The 21,034-nt window shown below is 41.4% G+C and overlaps 1 protein-coding gene across 7 annotated transcripts in view; it reads left to right on the forward strand.

The window, feature by feature from the left end:
- Window positions 1-14,992, forward strand: part of LOC129711975 (kynurenine--oxoglutarate transaminase 3-like) — a 31,019-nt gene extending 16,027 nt beyond the window's left edge. For 6 of the 7 annotated variants that reach the window (XM_055660061.1, XM_055660059.1, XM_055660058.1 and 3 more), the window contains 6 exons: window positions 3,838-3,914; window positions 4,807-4,896; window positions 5,662-5,848; window positions 6,277-6,353; window positions 7,953-8,039; window positions 11,797-14,992. In XM_055660061.1, coding sequence (XP_055516036.1) covers window positions 3,838-3,914; window positions 4,807-4,896; window positions 5,662-5,848; window positions 6,277-6,353; window positions 7,953-8,039; window positions 11,797-11,865 — 587 coding nt within the window. In that variant the 3' untranslated portion in view covers window positions 11,866-14,992. The remainder of the gene's footprint in view (window positions 1-3,837; window positions 3,915-4,806; window positions 4,897-5,661; window positions 5,849-6,276; window positions 6,354-7,952; window positions 8,040-11,796) is intronic. The other variant, XM_055660063.1, reaches the window with a different exon arrangement.
- The last annotated feature ends 6,042 nt before the right edge of the window (window positions 14,993-21,034 follow it).

The raw sequence follows: 21,034 nt of genomic DNA on the forward strand, positions 1-21,034 counted from the left end.
GTGAATAGATCTATCCCACCCATCTACATTAATTTTGTCCCTCTCACCTTAAAGCTATGCCCTTTAGTCTTTGACAATTCCACCCTGAGGAAAAAAGGTTCCATCTACCCTATCCATGCGCCTCATAATTTTATATTATTCCACTCTGTTTAAGAGTTATTCAGTTTTGATAATCTAGAACAGGGGTTCCCAACCTTGTTTGTCCCATTTACCCCTGGCAACTTTAATGGCATGTTATTAATAGCAGTTATTTTACTTATTTATGAACAACTTATGATGAACAGATACCACCAAACACAGCCAATGAGAAGAAATATGTACAAATCCAGAATCAACAAATTTACCCCCTGGGTCAGTGAAATTTACCCCCTGGGGGTAAATTTAACCCAGGTTGGAAACCCTTGATCTAGAAGATTATAGAAAACAGATTCTGTCTGTTATCGCAGAAATGTATGTTTGAGGAAGGCTCTCTTGACTGAACCGATAAAAGCACCTCCAGTAAGCACAACACACTATCTCCAACAACACTAAATCACTAAGTTATGTTCTGCCATTTCTCTTCTTTATTAATCTAGCACTAAATGTCCAATATTATCCTTTTTGCTGAGACCTCAAATTGCATTTCTCTACTTCTTGGAAATTAAGGCTCTTTACCCTCAAGCCCAAGTCATTTAATATATATTAAGAAAAGCAGTTTCCCTCACAGACCCCTGTACATTCTCCCTGCATTCTTATAAACAGCTGTTCCTTACAATTGTTTTCTGTCACTCAACTATTGTTCTATTGATGAGCTGCAAATCTTATTCCATTCTTCCTTCCAAACATATTGACACACACTCACACTCTTTAGGGCCTGTCCCACTTGGGTGTCATTTGCGCGTTACGCAGGTGGCGTGCGAGGATTTTGAGCATCCCACTACATAATTGCATGCCATGTGTGCGTCACGATGCGCCAACCAATTTTTAGGATGTCGTGTAAATGGCGCGCAATTGACGCCCAAGTGGGACAGGCCCTTTACCTCCCTCACTTCCCAAGTTTCTGAACATGTCCTTTGACAGCTTGTAGGATGCTGATGTGTGCCAGAGTTTGTCTTTCATTAATCTTGGGTATTGAGATGATACTGTAAATCAGGAAGAGCAATCTTTGTGGCTTTGCAGGAAGCTTGATGATGAAGAATCAATGTTTAACTTGCCTCACTTCAGTTATCTTACAATAGTCAAAAGTGTGTTTTATTGTCATATGTTCCAGATAGAACAATGAAATTCTTACTTGCAACAGCACAACATAATATGGAAACATAGTATAAACGATATAATAAACGAGAGAAAAAAGAACTATATACACATACTCACAAATACACATACACATATTATAAACTCATACACACACACATACGTACACATAAATAAAACCTGATAATAGTGCAATAATAACAATAATAGTCTATGTAGTTCAGAGCTTATTTGAGGTTGTAGTGTGTAATGGCAATAGGGAAGAGGATGATCCTGAACACTACAGTTTTCAGGTTCCTGTATCTTCTTCCTGGTGGCAGGGGTGAAATGAGTGTGGCTAGTCTCTGATTATGCTGGCTGCCTTTTTGTGGCTGCGATTCTGGTAAATCCCTTCGATGGTGGTCCAGCATTTCTTCCTGCTGGACCAGAGCAATGGTGCTTCTCAAATTATTTGTTTCCTACCTCCTATAACAGAAACATTTCCATGGACAGTTTCTGTTTTCTTCCCATGGGGTCACTGCATGAAATCCTTCTTTGCTCCCTCCTCTGTATCCAGCTGCTGACGACAGAATTCCTAGCTGCAAGGTTAATCAAAGACTTGTCCCACCAAAGTAATTTCATTTTTCTCCCTGCTCCCATTTAAAGAAAGTTGAAAGCATACACCACTAGTCACAGAAACAGCATTTTCCCCTCGGTTATCATGTTTCTGAATGGTCCTTCCATAGGCTAGAGTACTGTCCAATTCACCTCTAGCCCATTGGACTTTGTCTATAGAACTAATGTGCCACAATGGTGAGAACTATATTTTGCCCTCTGTATCTTCCCCTTTGCTCTATCTATTGTACTTGAGTTTGACTTGAATGTATATATTTATAGTATTATCTGATCTGTTTGAAGAGCATGCAGAACAATTTTTTTTACCATAGCTCTGTATGCGTGACAATAATAAACCTAATCCTAAGGTTGGCTTACACTTAACTCTTTCAACTACTTTGTATGTACGTATATTCTATTTGTCAGCTTGCCCGATCATCCAATTTTGAATACATTCCTCTTATTGTGGAAAACTGAAACCCATTATCTTTAGCTCCAACCAAGCTCCGTTCTTTAGTAATTTAAGTGTCCTCTCTACTGAGGCAATTCTGGCTTTTGGGTTGACCCGAACTTTGCATGATATATACTGCTTTCATCTCCACAGATCTGCTGCTTCTGTCTGTGGGCCACCCCTTACTTTCAAGCTGAAGTGGGAGCACACTCTGCAGATTCAGTAACTCCACTGTGGTCTCTTAGTGGTCTCTCCTTCCCCATCATTAATACCTGGTTAGCGGTCACTTTCTTTCATAGACTTAGTCATAGTCATAGAGTGATACAGTGTGGAAACAGGCCCTTCGGTCGAACTTGCCCACACCAGCCAACAATGTCCCAGCTACGCTAGTCCCACTTGCCTGCGCTTGGTCCATATCCCTCCAAACCTGTCCTGTCCTATCCATGTACCTGTCTGTTTCTTAAACGATGGGATAGTCCCAGCCTCAACTACCTCCCCTGGCAGCTAGTTGCATACACCCACCACCCTTTGTGTGAAAAAGTTACCCCTCGGATTCCTATCAAATCTTTTCCCCATCATCTGTGTCATCTGGTCCTCGATACCCCTACTCTGGGCAAGAGACTCTGTGCATCTACCCGATCTATTCCTCTCATGATTCTGTACACCTCTATTAGATCACCCCTCATCCTCCTGCATTCCATGGAATAGAGACCAAGTCTACTCAACCCTTCCCTATACCTCTAGTCCTGGCAACATCCTCGTAAATCTTTTCTGAACCCTCTCAAGCTCGACAATATCTTTCCTATAACATGATGCCCAGAACTAAACACAATATTTTAGATGCGGTCTCACCAACATCTTCTACAATTGCAACATGACCTCCAACTTCAATACTCTTGGCTATTCTGCATTGGAGTCTTAGCCACCACAGCATTAGTTTCAAAATGGATCTTTACCTTTCCCTACATCTGCAGCCTTGCACAGCAATGCATCACCTCTTCCTGACACTGGGATTTTATGCAGTATCCATCTTTCTTTGTCCTCATCCTACCCACCAAACACAGAATCCTCAGCTCCCGATTCATGCTCTGGAATTTCTTCAGCCTTTTTCAAAACCCATAAATCTTTCTCTTTTAATCTCTCTGTTATCACATCCACTCTCTCCTGTTCTGGGACTGGTTACACCTGCTTCCCTGGAGTAGTATTAAGTTAAACGTGCTCTGTAAAGGCAAATTAATTCCTGTATTTGATTTGAACCAATGAATTATATGAAGTGTGATCCAATTATCTGTGGGCGAGTACAACTTGATTTGCCACATTTTAGCGAAGTAATATTTCTTGAGATTCCCCTATAATGCAGGGCCTACTAATAACATGCACTCTTTGTAAAATCTGTTTGCACAGATGTAAATTGGGTTCTGCTAGTACACTTATGCAAATATACAAATCTGCTAATGTACTAAGGCACCGTATTGACGTGGAGACATGCAATATTCACCCTTTGTTCTTTCGACACTGCTATACCTCTAATTAGCTGCTTTTTATATTTGCAATCCTAGCCAGCATGCCAGGGATGTGGGAGCGAACAGTCACTGTTGGAAGTGGAGGAAAAACATTCAGTGCTACAGGATGGAAGGTGAGGTTAGCGAAAGTTTTAAAATTGAATAGCATACTTAAGCCCCTGTCCCACTTTCACGACCTAATTGGCGAGTTTGCCAGTTTGTCCTTAAAAATGTGTGGTCTCCGCGTACTCGTGGCCTCAAGTAGGTGGCGGTGTTTTTTCTCGCCTGATAAAAAATGTCCATGAGTAAAAAAAGGTTGGCATGGAAAAAATTGATACTTTTTACTCGGAGGTAGGTCGTAGTAGGTCGTGATGGGTGGAATGCAAACATGACATAATTTTATCATGTGATCATTTTCCACTCATAGCTTGTCATAGTTGGTCTTAGGTGTGGAAGACTAAGGTCGAGGGGGGTCGTAGGAGATCTTTTACTTTGGCGAGTCAACACTACCTTGACATTTTTTTCAATTCGTCTAAGGTCTTCTAAACTCGTAGATTAGGTCGTCCAAGTGGGACAGTCCATTAACTCTCCTTGGAGCTAATTAGTGAAGTTTACTTATGGGTGGCTGTTCACAACTCGATATACACCAGGTTGTAATGGGATTCCTTGTTCACATTAAATTTATACTATGCATAACTGAATAACAGAATGAGAATAAAATTAAGAGTGAGAGTGTATGGCAGGAAGGGGATGAGAAAGATGTGATTGGTTCAGGAGTCTGATGGCAGTGAGGAAGAAGCTGTTCTTAACACTGGATTAAAAATCATTTCACAAGTTTGCTAATTTAGAAACTTTAAAGTTTAGTTTGTGATGAAGCATGTTATTTATGCCTGTGGAATAAAATGAATTAATTTAAGTAGGAATTCAATACAAAATATGTTAAGAACTATTTACATTTGAAGTTCTAAAATACTGACAGATGTCCTGTTACAGATTTTACATCACTCTGTACACAATTAATTGTAGATTGGATGGGCTATTGGACATAAAGACATTATCAAACACTTACAGACAGTCCATCAGAACTCGATATACCATTGTACTACTGGACCACAGGTGAGAAATACTGAAAGCATTGTTTTTCACATTTGTAAGTGGATCTGTGGAGGGATTGGATAGGCGATATTTTGGGTTGAGAACTTTCTTCAGGACAGATGATCATCGACTATTGTCCAAACATGACATTTCTAACTTCTCATTGCCCAAACCAACACCAACCATCTTTTATTTCACTCCTCTCATCTTTTGTTTTCACTCATTGCCTCTCGCCACCCACACTACCCAATCTGATGTATTTTTGTTCTAATGCTAAAAGAGCCCATTAACACTTTGTTTTGTAATTAGATACAAGTTGCAAAGACCTAATGATTAAATATCTATAAATGTGATTAACTGGAGTCTATAATCGGGTAGAATTACAAAATAGATAACAAAATGGATAACAATCATTCAGGGATTATTTTGAAGAACTGTATACATTAATTTGAAGAACTGTATACAGGTAAGTAAGAGCAAAATCAGATGCTTGGGTCAGATCTACCCTTCTATTTTCATCAGCGGGTCACATTAGTAGAGCAGTTAATAATACTTCTTGCCTTGGAGTTGCAGTTTCAAGAGTCGGCATTCCAAATGTATCACTGGTTAATTCTAAAGGAGATAAGAGTTGGCTCCCTCCATACCTTCCCAAGATCAATCTTTAGTTTTGTTGTAAAGACAGTTGTATGACACAATATAATAATAGCTATTGATTTTAAAATGTTAAGTAAAACTGCATTGAATGGGAGTGCACTTCTAAAATCAAATTACATTTTGTCCTGATAGCAAGCAGTGGCGGAGGGATTTGAGAAAGAATTTGAACTTCTGGGAGCACCAGAAAGTTATTTCATCAGTTTGCGTAAGGAGTTGCAATTGAAGCGTGATCGCCTTGCTGCCTGTCTTGCCTCAGTGGGGTTGAAGCCAATTATCCCTGAGGGTGGCTACTTCTTGATGGCCGACATCTCAGAAGTCAGTGAGTAATCCTTTGGACCTTTCATAAGCTATTAAATAGGTTGATCTAATTTGCTTTAAATGGTAACTGTAATAGCTGGGTAGATGTTGTTCTATGAAACACACATGAAATACACTCCTATAGAAACAAGATATCCATTTTAATTTAATTTTGGTTCTAACTGCTTTGTTATTTTAAAGTATTATTCTCCCTTAATCATGCATTCTTTGAGCATGAGAGTGGTGACTAGCTGCACCTTAATTATGGTCATAAAAGTAGATGATGTTGGGAACAGAGTTTTGTAGTTTCTCTCTTTGCTTTCTCAAGCAAGGAACGTTTGGCCACCACTGATGTGTTTTGTGAGTTTTGCACGTGCATAAATAGGATAAGATGGAATTGGACAGATTATGTCTTCTGAAATGTCTGACTTTTTTGCATTTTTCCATCAGATGTTGACCTGCCAGAATGCACCAAGACCGAGCAGCCATATGATCATAGGTTTGTGAAGTGGCTCACAATCAATAAGGTAGGGAGCTGTAAAATGGAGTGTAGCTGACTCAAATTTGTAATTATTCCTGAATGTGAATATATGTAGATGTTTTCTTCTGAGCAGCTTTCTGTTAGATATTATGTCCACTATGAGGATATGCAAAATCTTCTTGAGATTTTCAATAGATATGCATGGCTGATCTATATCGGTGAGACCAAGCGGAGGTTGGGCGATCGTTTCGCCGAACACCTCCGCTCGGTCCGCAATAACCAAGCTGACCTCCTTGTGGCTCAGCACTTCAACTCCCCCTCCCACTCCGTCTCCGACCTCTCTGTCCTGGGTCTCCTCCATGGCCACAGCGAGCAGCACCGGAAATTGGACGAACAGCACCTCGTATTCCGTTTGGGGAGTCTGCATCCTGGGGGCATGAACATCGAATTCTCCCAATTTTGTTAGTCCTTGCTGTCTCCTCCCCTACCTCAGTCCCCCTGCTGTCTCCTCCCATCCCCCAGCCTTCGGGCTCCTCCTCCTTTTTCCTTTCTTCTCCCCGCCCACCCCCGCCCCCGATCAGTCTGAAGAAGGGTTTCGGTCCGAAACGTTGCCTATTTCCTTCGCTCCATAGATGCTGCTGCATCTGCTGAGTTTCTCCAGCTTTTTTGTGTAACCCTCGATTCTCCAGCATCTGCAGTTCCTTCTTAAACATCTGTAACGGTTTTGGCCTGAAGGTCACATTGACTATGATGATCTAGAATGATTGACTCGAGTGATCATATGGTCAACGCCAATACTTTACTTTCTAATGACTATGTTTTATTGGTCTTTCATTAGGTTCTACAAGGTTATCCTTCAGATACATCTGTTACATAAAGTTAGTTTTAATATACATATTTGACAAATTAAAAATTGAAATGGTAAGAGTAGGCCATTTAGAACTTGCTCTGCCATCCATCAGCATCATGGCTGATCTTCTACAGCACCACTTCCCTGCTTCACCCCTTGATACCAGAGGTCTTTCAGCCTACAGCGTAAATACAATCAATGACTGAGCCTCCATGGGCCCCAAGGATGGAGAATTCCAAGGGTTCTCAGTCTTCTGAGTGAAGAAAGATTTCTCATTTTAGCCCCAAAGGACTTGCATTGGTACTGGGACAGTGACCCCCTGCTTCTAGACTCCTCAGCCAGAGGGAACATCCTACCTTCATTCAGCTTGCTAAGCCCTATGAGATTTTTATAATTTTAAATTTAGTTTAGTTTATTATTGTCAAGTGTACTGAGTAAAATGAAAAACTTTTGTTTGCATGCTGTCCAGTCAAAAAAAACACTATACATGAACACAATCAAGCCATCCACAATGCACGGATAAAGGGTACAACATTTAGTGCAAGATATAATATTAAAGTCTGATTAAAGTTTGAATGTATTCAATGAGATAGATGGGTGTTTAAGACCACACTCTAGCTGATAAGTGGACCGTTCAGTTGCCTGATAACAGCTGTTATCTCGTAATCTTCTAAACTCTGTAGAATTCAGGACTATCATCAGTTCTTGTAAGGCAAACCAACCATCTCTGGTACCAGTCCAGTGAAATCTGCTGCACCGCAGCTGATTTTATTTTCTGCCACTGTTTTTCCATAGGGTTTGGCCACGATTCCAGTGTCTGCTTTCTACTCAACTGATAGCAAAAAAGGCTTTCAAAATTTCATACGATTTTGTTTTGTTAAGGTGAGTTGTATTATGAAGTTGCTGAGGATATTGATATATTTGTTTATTGCTGTAGGCTGTATCGAAGTTTAAGACTGCATAGTTTGGATGCTGCACCTTTAATGCTGTAATATGTAATGGATAGTCCATCATTTTCAGTTTTGTGAAGAATCTGAAATCTGTTGTCAATTTCAATATTTTTCTACTGACTTCACTCAAAAATATGCTAATTCTAAGCATTATATTTCCACCAGTTAAATACTATTGGATGTATTTCCCTGCATAGAAACAAACTTTACTGAGAGAACACCACAACTCTAGTGGCCCTGACTAAGATTATAGAACAGGTCATACTAGATCCAGTTTGGATGTATTTTAATTAGAAAGTCGTGTGTTCCAGTTCTTATGCAAAGACAAGCATGAAATTCAGTGCAGTGCTGGTAGTGTGTTGGAGCTACTGCATGTCAGATATGAAGGTAAACAGAAAACCTAGCGTTGGATGTTGAAACATTTTATAGGACGGTACATGTTGCTACCTGTATCCCCACCTGGATTTAATTACATCTCTAAACCCCGCCCCTCCCGCCATGGAGGTGGCCTCACTGTTATTTTCAACCAGAACTTTCGGATCACTGAACTCACCTTCCCCCCCAGTAGCATCATTTGAATTCTTCGCCTTCAAAGCCCTTTCCTCCATGACAGTCATCCTCATTTACCGGCCACCTAAACCAAACCCCTCCTTCCTATCTGACTTCACTGAACTCCTCACACTTGCCTCATCCCTCTCCCCACGTCTGTTGCTACTTGGTGACTTAAATATTCATATGGACTCCCCCACCTGCAAGCTCGCATCTGAATTCGCCTTTTTACTTGACAACTTCTCTCTCACTCAGCACGTCACCTTTCCCACCCATGACAAAGGTCACATCCTTGACCTGGTCTGCTCCACAAATCAACCGGTACTCGACCTCCATCCATGCCTCTTCCCCCTCTCTGATCATAAGCTTATATGGTTCACCATCCCTTCTCCGACACCTTGCCCCCGCTTCTTCCGAGAAATCGCCTTCCGTAATCTAAAATCCATCGATCCCCACCATCTCTCTGACCTGCTCTCCACCACTCTCCCCCTGGACTCAACCCATATCTCACCTGATGATCTGACAAACCTCAACTGCACCTTGTCTACCTCCCTTAACATTCTGGCCCCCCTCAAAACAAGAACCGTAACTTTTAACACATCTTCACCCTGGTACACACCTGCACATCGTAAGCTGAAACAGACTGGTCGCCGACTTGAACGACTCGCAAATAAATCATCTCTCACAGTCCACCATGAAGCTCACAAACTCCACCTCACTGCCTACAAAGATGCCCTCATTGCTGCAAAATCTGCCTACCTCTCCTCCATATTCACCGACCACTGCCTAAACCACCGAACCCTCTTCTCCACAGTGGGCAACCTCCTCAAGCCTCGAGCCAACACTCTCCCTACCTCTATTCCGGATCTCTGCAACTCATTCCTCCACTTTTTCGCTGATAAAATCAGCACCATCTATCAATCTTTATCCCCTGTACCCGACTCCCCAGCATCTACTCCACCACCTACCAAGGCCCCTCCTTTCAACATCTCCACTGACCTCCTTACCCCTCCTCCACACTGCTTCCTCCCCCAGTTTGACCTGGTCACCCCTACTGAAATCTCCAAACTCATCAGCTCTTCCAAACCCACTACCTGCTCCCTCTACCCTCTCTCCACTCCCCTGCTGAAGTCCTGCCTCCCCGTTCTCTGCCCCTGCCTCACTAATCTCTTCAACTCCTCATTGTCCCAAGGAATTGTCCCCTCCGCTTTCAAAACTGCTGCTGTCACACCAATCTTAAAGAAACCTGGTCTTGATCCCTCCTCTCTCATTAACTACCGCCCAATCTCAAACCTCCCCTTTCTTTCAAAAACCCTGGAGCGTATCGTTGCGTCACAACTACATTCCCACCTCCTTGCGTATAACCTATTCGAACCCCTCCAATCTGGCTTTCGCCCCCTCTATAGCACAGAAACTGCTCTCCTCAAAGTCCTCAACGACCTCCTCACCTCTGCTGACACTGGTTTCCTCAACATCCTCATCCTCCTCGACCTGAGTGCAGCCTTCGATACAGTGAACCATAACATCCTGCTTACCAGACTTGGGGACCTTGGCATTGAAGGCTCTGCACTCAGCTGGCTCTGTTCCTACCTTTCCAACAGATCCCACTTCATATCTCTCCATAACCACACCTCTGCTACAGCCACAGTCACTCAAGGCGTTCCCCAAGGCTCCGTACTCGGCCCCCTCCGCTTCATCATCTACATCCTCCCCCTTGGTCAGATACTCCGCCACTTCAACCTGGACTTCCACTGTTACGCTGATGACACCCAGATCTACCTCGGCACCAAATCCCCCCACAACCCCCCCCCCCCTCCCATATCAACTCCTGTTTGTCAGCTATAAAAACCTGGATGCAACATAACTTCCTCAAACTCAACAGCGATAAAACAGAATTCCTCCTCATAGGCTCCAAATCCACACTCAGCAAAATCAATAACCCCACTCCAACTATCGACGGCACCACTGTCTCCCCATCTCCCCAGGCCCGCAACCTTGGCGTGATCTTTGATTCCACCCTCTCCCTTGAGCCTCACATCCGCCATGTCATTAAAACCTCCTTCTTTCACCTCCGCAACATCGCCAAAATCAGACCCTCTCTCACACCTCCCGCTGCTGAAAGACTCATCCATGCCTTCATCTCCTCCCGACTGGACTACTGCAACTCACTTCTCCTTGGCATCAGCTCCACCTACATGAACCGACTCCAACTGGTCCAGAACGCAGCCACCCGACTCATCACCCACACCAAATCCTGGCATCACATCACTCCAGTCCTCAAACAACTTCACTGGCTTCCCATCTCCCACCGGATCACCTACAAAATCCTGGTCCTCACCTACAAAGCCCTCCACCATCTGGCCCCCCCATATCTCACTGACCTCCTCTCCCCCTACCAACCCTCACGGTCCCTCAGATCCACATCAGCCGGTCTCCTCTCCATCCACAAATCCAACCTCCGCGGTTTTGGGGACAGAGCCTTCTCCAGGGCAGCTCCCAGGCTCTGGAACTCCCTCCCCCAACTGATCCGCAATTCCGTGTCCCTCACCATCTTCCAGTTCCGCCTCAAGACCCATCTCTTCACCTCTGCCTATCCTTAGCCCCACGTCCCCCTCCCTTTTCATCTGTGCTTGAATTGCCTCGTATTGTGTTTTGAATTGAATTCTGTCTTTAATTTGTGTACTAGTCATGTCTCTACTATTTATTTCATTCCGCTTACATGTTTTTCCTCTACTTGCTAAATTTTTGTAAGGTGTCCTTGAGACTCTTGAAAGGTGCCCATAAATAAAATTTATTATTACATAACAAAGAAGAGCAGATGAGGTTTACAGTTAATTGCAAAGTACATCCCTAACAAACATCACTACAGACGAGCATTGTGGAAAAGGGGCGATTCTGCATGCCTTCTCTCCCCACTAATGCCACCTCTCCCTTCCTGAGCAATACTTCCTTGGTACCCATTGCCCTCAACTGAAAGGCCCTGTACACTATTGGATGCATATTATATGTTGAAAACGCCTTTAATCTGAACATTCAGAATGTATTGCAAATCATATTATTAAGAGAAGCAATAGATACATTTAAGAAAATGGGTTGCATAGAAGCTGCTTAAATTATTTTCCTGTGTTTGAAATCTTCAGGAGGATGCAACGCTAAGCAAGGCTGAAGATATCCTACAAGAGTGGAGCAGGACCAGGAAGATTCAGTGATTATCCAATAAAGTAGATTATTAGGAACAAGGAACTACGGATGCAGGTTTAACTCAGCTGGTCAGGCAACACCTCTGGAGAACCTGGATAGGTTATGTTTGGGATCTGGACCCTTCTTCAGATAATACATTTCTGTAAATGTATTACTTACTCTTTCACTTACTGTGATACTTGTGTTTGTAATGAAAAGGCCTCTGGTCCACAGTGATATTATCATTAGATTAAAATGTGACCCTAAATGCTACTTAAAATTTCTCTTTCTAGCTTTATTATCAAATACTGATGTCATGAACAAAAAAAACAGATGGCCAAATGGCCCGTAGACTCTGTTCCTCCATGACTTGGACGTAAATGTAGACAGGCTGGCTAGTAAGTTTGCAGATTGTGGTCATGGATTGTGAGGAAGCCTGTCAAAGCATACAACGGGATATAGATCAGCTACAGAAGTGGGCAGAGAAATGGCAGATTGAGTTTAATCCGAGCAAGTGTGAGGTGTTGTCTTTGTCAGGACAAATGTAAGGGGGAAATGGCTTGATCCTTAACAGCATTGATATACAGAGATATCTTGGGGTCCAAGTCTGTAACTCCCTGAAAGTAGAAACACAAGTAGATAGAGTGGTTAAAACAAAATCACATGATAGTTTCAGGTGAGAACAAAGTTTAAAGGAGATGAGTGGGGCAAGTTTAAAAATAGCTTTTTTTAACACAGTGGGTGGTGAGTGTGTAGAACGCATTGTCAGGGGTTGTGGGGCAGACAGATACTACAGTAGCATTTAAGAGGCTTCTGGATAGGCACATGGATATGCAGGGAATGGGGGGGATATTGATTAAGTGCAGGATGATAAGGTTGGTGTTGGCACCATGTTCAGCACAGGCATTGTGGGTCGAAAGGACTGTCCTATGTTCTAATAGATTTTTTTAAATTGCCATACTTGCAGGAAAAAGACTCTGGAAGTGTAATTAATATTATTAACAATTTAAAAAGTAACCACGACAAGCAGGTTACGTCATGTAGCTTAAAAAAAAAAAAGTCCTTGGAAAATGAAATATAATAACAATATCCTTCTGCAACATACTCAGAAAATATAAAAAGCCAGGAAAGTAATCATAAAGTTACATCCTCTGCTTGATGAAAGCAAAGCTGTTAAACTTCAAAACTGACAGATAACTTGACATTCATAACAAGTCCAAGCAGTTATGTCGCTCATCAGATATGAAATAAAATTCTATAAAATCAGGACAATGGAATGACCTGCAATGTTTAAAAGGCAGGAAAAGAGAACACATCTTCCTAGTCATCTGTTTCCCATTTTCCCTTTTCTCTCATCAATCTGCTTTTGAGACCAGCATCCTGTGCCTTTCTGAAACACAATGATCTGAAATGCACCTTCATGTTGCTGCAGTTTACATCTTGGAAAGGATATATCTATATGGTCAACTTCATATTCAAACAAAGTTCTGGACTTCTTAGGTACAATCATACTCAGGAATTCATTAGATGTGAGATTTTCATAATATAGTATTTCAGTAATTAGACTGGAATCTTGCTTCTGTGATGTATCTCATAAGAAAGCAAAGATGCGTTTTTTTAAATTCTGGCTGAACATGGTTGCAAATGTTTCACCTTTGTTTAAGCACTCATGCTACTCGCAGTTCATAACTAGATATGATAGGACTGCAAATATTTGATCTGATCAATTGTTGTGACATCCCTTAGCTCTGCCTATTGTATGGCGCTTTTGTCGTTTAGCAGGCAAATAGTCCAGTATTGCAGTTTCATTAGGCAAGTGCCTCATCATGTTTAGTGTGCCTGGTGCTGCTCTTTTGAACCATCAATGATCTAGGCTTATTTTTAATAATAGACTGAGGAATATGCCAAACTTTTTGTTAATCTGTATGCAGTCAATTCATACAACAAATATTTAAAAAAAAACAAATATATAAATAAGTGGTATCAGGACCTGGTAACGGGAGGTAAAACAACAAAAACAGACTTGGTTGTTAGTCCCCTTTCTGCGGAGTTTAATGTTATAATACAGCGATTGTTTCTATTCTCTCTTTCTTTCTTTTCTAGGGTCTATTTTCTCACTTTACTTCATTCTCTAACTTCTTTCCTAAGGGGCTTTCTTTTCCCAACACTCTTGCACTTCACGACTCTCTTGCACTTTCTTTACTTTCCTTACTTCTACCTTTTTCTTAAAGCTCAAAAAAAATGAAGCGGTACAAAAAATGTATTAAGATATATGTGTTGTGTAGGATTGTAATTTACCGTACTTCTAATAAAAATAAAATTAAAATAAATAAATAAATAAATAAATAAAAAAATCATACAACTGCTTTGGAAGAGTCCTTGCCTGAAGCGTCGCCTATCCATTCCCTCCACAGATGCTAACTGACCCGCTAAGTTACTCCAGAACTTTGCATTTTGCTCAAAATTCTAGCATCTGCGGTTCCTTGTATCACTGTTTAATTGCTTGCCCAACCTAAGGAAATCCTAAAATGCTTTTGTACGATTGTCAGTACTTTTTTTAATTAACTCATACAAATGTTCTTCAGTTTCTTGTTAGCTTTAAATGGTAATGTAATACTGTATCAATTGTATTTCAAGGCTATTATTTGTAAATCTTTGTAAATTGGTAAATAACTAAAATAACAGATTTTAAGATTTCTATGGTAATTTGAAGCATTAAGATGCCTGTAGATACTTACCAGATGCAAGGTCTAATTTTAACATCCCCAGATCTTTTGATGTATTTTTAATTCAATAAAAAGCGAAGCTCCATGTATTGCTGCTGATTCTACACAGAGGCAGAGAGTCATGGAAGGGTTGACATGAATTTGCTTTGATTTTTATTAACACATGAATTAATGGCAACATGCTGAGAACTTCTGTTTCAAAAAATTGCAAAAGGTAAAACTATTAATGAAGCAGAATTAGGCCATTTGGCCCATCGGACCTTGTCTGCCATTTGTTAATGGCTGATGTGAGGAGGTGTTGGAGATTCACTGTGATGGATGTTTGTGTAAATTGTGTTAAGTGTGTGTCTTGGGTTTTATTTGTAATGTCATGACTGCAGGAATGAAATTTGTCTGTTTGATTGACAATAAAAGGCATTCTATTCTATTCTATCTATTTTGCCCTCTCAACTCCATTCTCCTTATACCTTTGATGCCATTTACTTTACATTACAACCTAACAATCATAATCCGTAAAAAGTATGTGTGCAATGAGTACAATTCAGTCTTCAGAAGCGACAACAAACTGTATGGCTGACATTATAGGACTTGTTTACACAATAACTGCCCATTTCCTTCACCTATCAAATACCAGTAAATCAGTAAACTGAATGTTTTATTGTTAAAGTAGCAGAAAGTTGCTGAAGAGAATGCAGTGGATATTATTTACACATCTTAAAAAATAATTTGTCAAAGTATCACATAAAAGACTGCCTTACAAATTTGAGGTATATGGAATGGCAGTCCCAATGTTAGTTTAGTTAAAAAAAATATTGAACATAAAATTACTGAATGTCCACAGCAGCGACCAAGATCAGGTTCCAACTTGGACTGTTGGAGCTGTGCGCCAGTCTACTGCCAAACTACAGTGGCTTGCAAAAGTTTTCATACCCCTTGAACTTTTCCACATTTTGTCACGTTACAACCACAAACGTAAATGTATTTTATTGGGATTTTATGTGATAGACCAACACAAAGTGGTGCATAATTGTGAAGTGGAAGGAAAATGATACATGGTTTTCTAATTTTTTTACAAATAAAAAACTGAAAAGTGTGGCGTGGTAAAGTATTCAGCCCCCCCTGAGTCAATACTTTGTAGAACCACCTTTTGCTGCAATTACAGCTGCAAGTCTTTTGGGGTATGTCTCTACCAGCTTTGCACATCTAGAGTGAAATCTTTGCCCATTCTTCTTTGCAAAATAGCTCAAGCTCAGTCAGATTGGATGGAGAGCGTCTGTGAACAGCAATTTTCAAGTCTTGCCAGAGATTCTCAATTTGATTTAGGTCTGGACTTTGACTGGGCCATTCTAACACATGAATATGCTTTGATCTAAACCATTCCATTGTAGCTCTGGCTGTATGTTTAGGGTTGTTGTCCTGCTGGAAGGTGAACCTCTGCCCCAGTCTCAAGCCTGTATTTGCCTCCTATCTTCCCATCAACTTTGACCAGCTTCCCTGTCCCTGCTGAAGAAAAGCATCCCCACAGCATGATGCTGCCACCACCATGTTTCACAGTGGGGATGGTGTGTTCAGGGTGATGTGCAGTATTAGTTTTCCGCCACACATAGCGTTTTGCATTTAGGCCAAAAACTTCAATTTTGGTCTCATCTGACCAGAGCACCTTCCTCCACATGTTTGCTTTGTCCCCCACATGGCTTGTGGCAAACTGCAAACGGGACTTCTTATGGCTTTTTTTCAACAATGGCTTTCTTCTTGCCACTCTTCCATAAAGGCCCGATTTGTGGAGTGCACGACTAATAGCTGTCCTGTGGACAGATTCTCCCACCTGAGCTGTGGATCTCTGCAGCTCCTCCAGAGTTACCATGGGCCTCTTGGCTGCTTCTCTGATCAATGCTCTCCTTGCCCGACCTGTCAGTTTAGGTGGACGGCCATGTCTTGGTAGGTTTGCAGTTGTGCCATACGCTTTCCATTTTCGGATGATGGATTGAACAGTGCTCCGTGAGATGTTCAAAGCTTGGGATATTTGTTTATAACCTAACCCTGCTTTAAACTTCTCCACAACTTTATCCCTGACCTGTCTGGTGTGTTCCTTGGGCTTCATGATGCTGTTTGTTCACTAATGTTCTCTAACAAACCTCTGAGGCCTTCACAGAACAGCTGTATTTATACTGAGATTAGATTACACACAAGTGGACTCCATTTACTAATTAGGTGATTTCTGAAGGCAATTGGTTGCACTGGATTTTATTTAGGGGTATCAGAGTAAAGGGGGCTGAATACTTTTGCACGCCACACTTTCCAGTTTTTTATTTGTAAAAAAAATTTGAAAACCATGTATCCTTCCACTTCACAATTATGCGCCACTTTGTGTTGGTCTTATCACATAAAATCCCAATAAAATACATTTACGTTTGTGATTGTAACGTGACAAAATGTGGAAAAGTTCAAGGGGTATCAATACTTTTGCAAGCCAGTGTATGCCTTACAGGATGTCGGAAACAGATTTAATAGTAACATTCAAAAGGCAAACACATTTCTACCTAAAGGAAAATATAGTCTTGGGGCTCTACGGAAAGAGCAGGAGAGTAGAATAAAATGGGTTGCTCCTTTGGCCAAAAGCATCTTATTCTACAGTCTCACTTTATTTTATAAAATTTTGGGCGTGACTTAATTTTATAAAACATCACAGAGGTAAAAATGTCTAAATGAACTTTACGTATTTTAGGTGTTGCGATGTAGTATAGAGAATCAAGCCATTTACTGAGCCCTTGATTGCAAGTAACGCTGACTGGTGGATTCAAGGTAGGAACAGGTGAGAAAATAAATTAAAAATCTGGAAACTTCCTTCCCAACAACAAAGATAGTGGTCATTTCCTTGATTTTCACATCACTATTTGATTTGGAGACAATGGAATTAATTTTCTTGCCATTATTCTTGACAAAGCTGGAAGGTCAGAAATTGTGATGATGTTGTAAATGTGCACGTTCATGTACAGTATTTGGTTCAGTAACTAATTCAATTTAATGACAGATTAAATCTTAAGCAATATTGTGTTTGTGTAAGATTAATCAACAATTTCAGTAAATGTTTGAGATAAAATCTAACTGCAAATTTTTGTTGAGGCATTGGTGTAGGAAAACTAGCCAAGTTTTTGTTAGTTATTTTGCCATTCAATTATAAGTTAAAAAAAAGTATATAAACATATTACTATTTTAATGTTTTTTATGGAATACAAGCAATGAAGGTTGAACAATTTCTTGTTTATCCTGTAAATTAACTCCAGTTCGGTGTGGAGATTGCTGAATGCGAGGTATAATAACAGGAGAGAGATTCCAAAGAAGGTTTCAGCAAGCATCTGGAATATTTAATTGTCATATGCTCCGTGACCAGAATAATTAAATTCTTACTTGCTGTAGCTTTTCAGACTAGAACAATGACATAGTGTTGGATGAGCCCAGTCCCCATTGGATTTGGCATTATTGTGGCCTTGTTGCATGTTCCCCTTTACCTCTTCGTCACCTTCAAAATGTAAACCATACCATTCTCTTCCAATAACTTTCCTCCAACATCCCAAGTCTGATAGGGCTCTCATTTGAAAAGTGGCTTGAATGGGTCTGTGATTTTCTGAGCCAATAAGGCTCCCCAAATATTTTGTGGGATAATATTTGACTAACGCACAACCACAGTGCGTGATTGGTGAATATCTATAAAAGCTTGAACCACTCAGAAACTGTCAGCGTGAACGTACCCAGTGAGACGTCAAACTGATATGATTGAACTTTATTAAAGGAAATACTAATTGAACTTCTGAAAGCCATGGAAAAAAAAACATAATCTGAGATGGAAATATTGGAATGTGGCCATCTGAGGTCTCTACTGTAAATGCAAAGAGGCATTAGAAGGTCTACTCCTTCTAAGGCTTCAGCAAGTTGAAGTGTTCCCCCACTAAGGAAAAATACAGAGTGAAGATGGCGATGAGATAGGATAAAGCCATTCCACATGTTGCCAAGGTAGACAAAATGCTGGAGAAACTCAGCAGGTGAGGCAGCATCTACGGAGCGAAGGAAATAGGCAATGTTTCGGGTCGAGACCCTTTAGACTGATGTGTAAGGGGGGTGGGGGTGGGGGGGGGGGGGGGCAGGAAGAGAAAGGAAGAGGCGGAGACAGTGTGCTGAGGGATAGCTGAGAAGGGGAGGAGAAAGCAGGGGCTACCTGAAATTAGAGAAGTCAATGTTCATACCGCTGGGGTGCAAACTGCCCAAGCGAAATATGAGGTGCTGTTCCTCCAATTTATGGTGGTCCTCACTCTGGCCATGGAGGAGGGCCAGGACAGAAAGGTCGGATTTGGAACGGGAGGGGGAGTTGAAGTACTGAGCCACCGGGAGATCAGGTAGGTTAATGCGAACCGAGCGGAGGTGTTGGGCGAAGCGATCGCTAAGCCTATGCTTGGTCTCACCAATGTAGAGCAGTTGACATCTAGAGCAGCGGATGCAATAGATGAGGTTGGAGAAGGTGCAGGTGAACCTCTGCCGCACCTGGAAAGACTGCTTGGGTCCTTGAATTGAGTCAAGGGGGGAGGTAAAGCGACAAGTGTAGCATTTCCTGCGGTTGCAAGGGAAAGTGCCAGGAAAGGGGGTGGTTTGGGTAGGAAGGGACAAATTGACCAGGGAGTTACAGAGGGAGCAGTCTCTGTGGAAAGCGGACAGGGGAGGAGGTGGGAAGATGACCAGTGGTGGGATCCCGTTGCAGGTGGCGAAAATGTCGGAGGATTATTTGTTGTATTTGACGGCTGGTAGGGTGGAAGGTGAGGACAAGGGGGACTCTGCCCTTGTGACGAATGGGAGGGATGGGGAGTGAGAGCAGAGTTACGGGGTATAGAAGAGACCCTGGTGAGTGCAGTTCCTTCTTAATCACATATTACCAAAGTGGCTCTCCTCTATTCATTCTAATTATGAATGTATGTATCATTAGTATTATTTTTTAGCGAATGCAAAGTCCTTTAGCCAAGCAGTTGCCTCTTGATTTGCTGTATGAAGGGTGACAAGTCCTCCTTTGAGTCTTTGTTGAGGGCATCCTTCAATGATGTGTTGCATTGTTTGCTGCTCTCCACAAGCACACCGTGGGGTTGGACTGCTGCCCCATTTGTGAAGGCTGGCCAAGCAGGGGCCATGTCCAGTCCTGAATCTATTCACGTCGTCCACTGCTTCCTTGGGAGATTGGTGCCAGGGACCGGTATGGTGGGGTCTGACACCAGATGTTTATTTGGGACGTCCTTGGATTCCCATTCCTTTTTCCAAGCTGATTGGATGGTGAAATCAGCTGGTGGTGGGTTCTTCCAAATTGGTCGTCTAGATGGAAGTCGAGCAGTGGGTGGGTTGAAGATGTCCCAAGGAAGCAAATTAGTATTGAGCCCCAAGGTTACACAAGGAAACCTTTCACATTTAACTGGCTATTTGAACAGTCAGGTTATATACTGCAAGAGAGCTTCTGCATAAGATTATAAGATCACGTGATAGCAGAATTAGACTATTCGGCCCATCAAGTCTACTCTGCCATGGCTGATCTATCTCTCCCTCCTAACGCTATTCTCCTGCCTTCTCCCCCATCACCTCTGACACCCATACTAATCAAGAATCAATATCTCTGCCTTAAAAATATGCACTGATTTGGCCTCCACTGCCTTCTGTGGCAAAGAATTCCACAGATTCATCACCCTCTGCCTAAAGAAATTCCTCATCTTCCTAAAAGAACATCCTTTAATTCTGAGGCTATGACCTCTCGTCCTAGACTCTCCCACTAGTGGAAACATCCTCTCCACATCCACTTTATCCAAGCATCTTGCCTCTGAGGTCCATTTTTTTGGTCAACTCTGATATATTTCACCAGTTGTGCAAACTTAGATAACTAAGTGAACTCATTATCCCTTTCCATTTTATCTATTATAGTGAGAGAGGTTTAGGTTGAAGAGAGCCATGGAATTAAATAATGTATCAACATGCACTAAATGTAATGAAAAAAGGCAAAACAAATTGATGAGGAATGTGCTTTCATTAGTTCTTGCCTACATTTAATAAAATTTCTGTCCTTTCAAAAGAAATCTTGGAAACTATATTGTACAGAGAATCATGCAATTAAGTCCACAGAATGTAATTAGGAAATAACTGCTATCTAAATATTCGCTTTCCACTATCAAGAACTTTAATATAAACTTTCTTTAGTGAAAGACAATTTACTTAAAAACTTGTGATGCTGCAAATACTTTGCTCCTTGTGCATGCTTTCTGTATTTTCAAAGCTGTTGGAATTTTCCAATCAGCTTAACAAAGTCACGAATCATACCAATAAAACATTGAAGCTGTAGTGAACTGATCACACTATACTATTTTTGTATGTTGTGTAATGCTATGTCACACAAACCAGAAACTTATAGATTCATCTTTGTCAAGTATCACATGAGTGTTTTAAATGGCCT

Source organism: Leucoraja erinacea, chromosome 31 (genome assembly GCF_028641065.1).
Source record: "Leucoraja erinacea ecotype New England chromosome 31, Leri_hhj_1, whole genome shotgun sequence".
Classification (NCBI taxonomy): Eukaryota; Metazoa; Chordata; class Chondrichthyes; order Rajiformes; family Rajidae; genus Leucoraja; species Leucoraja erinaceus.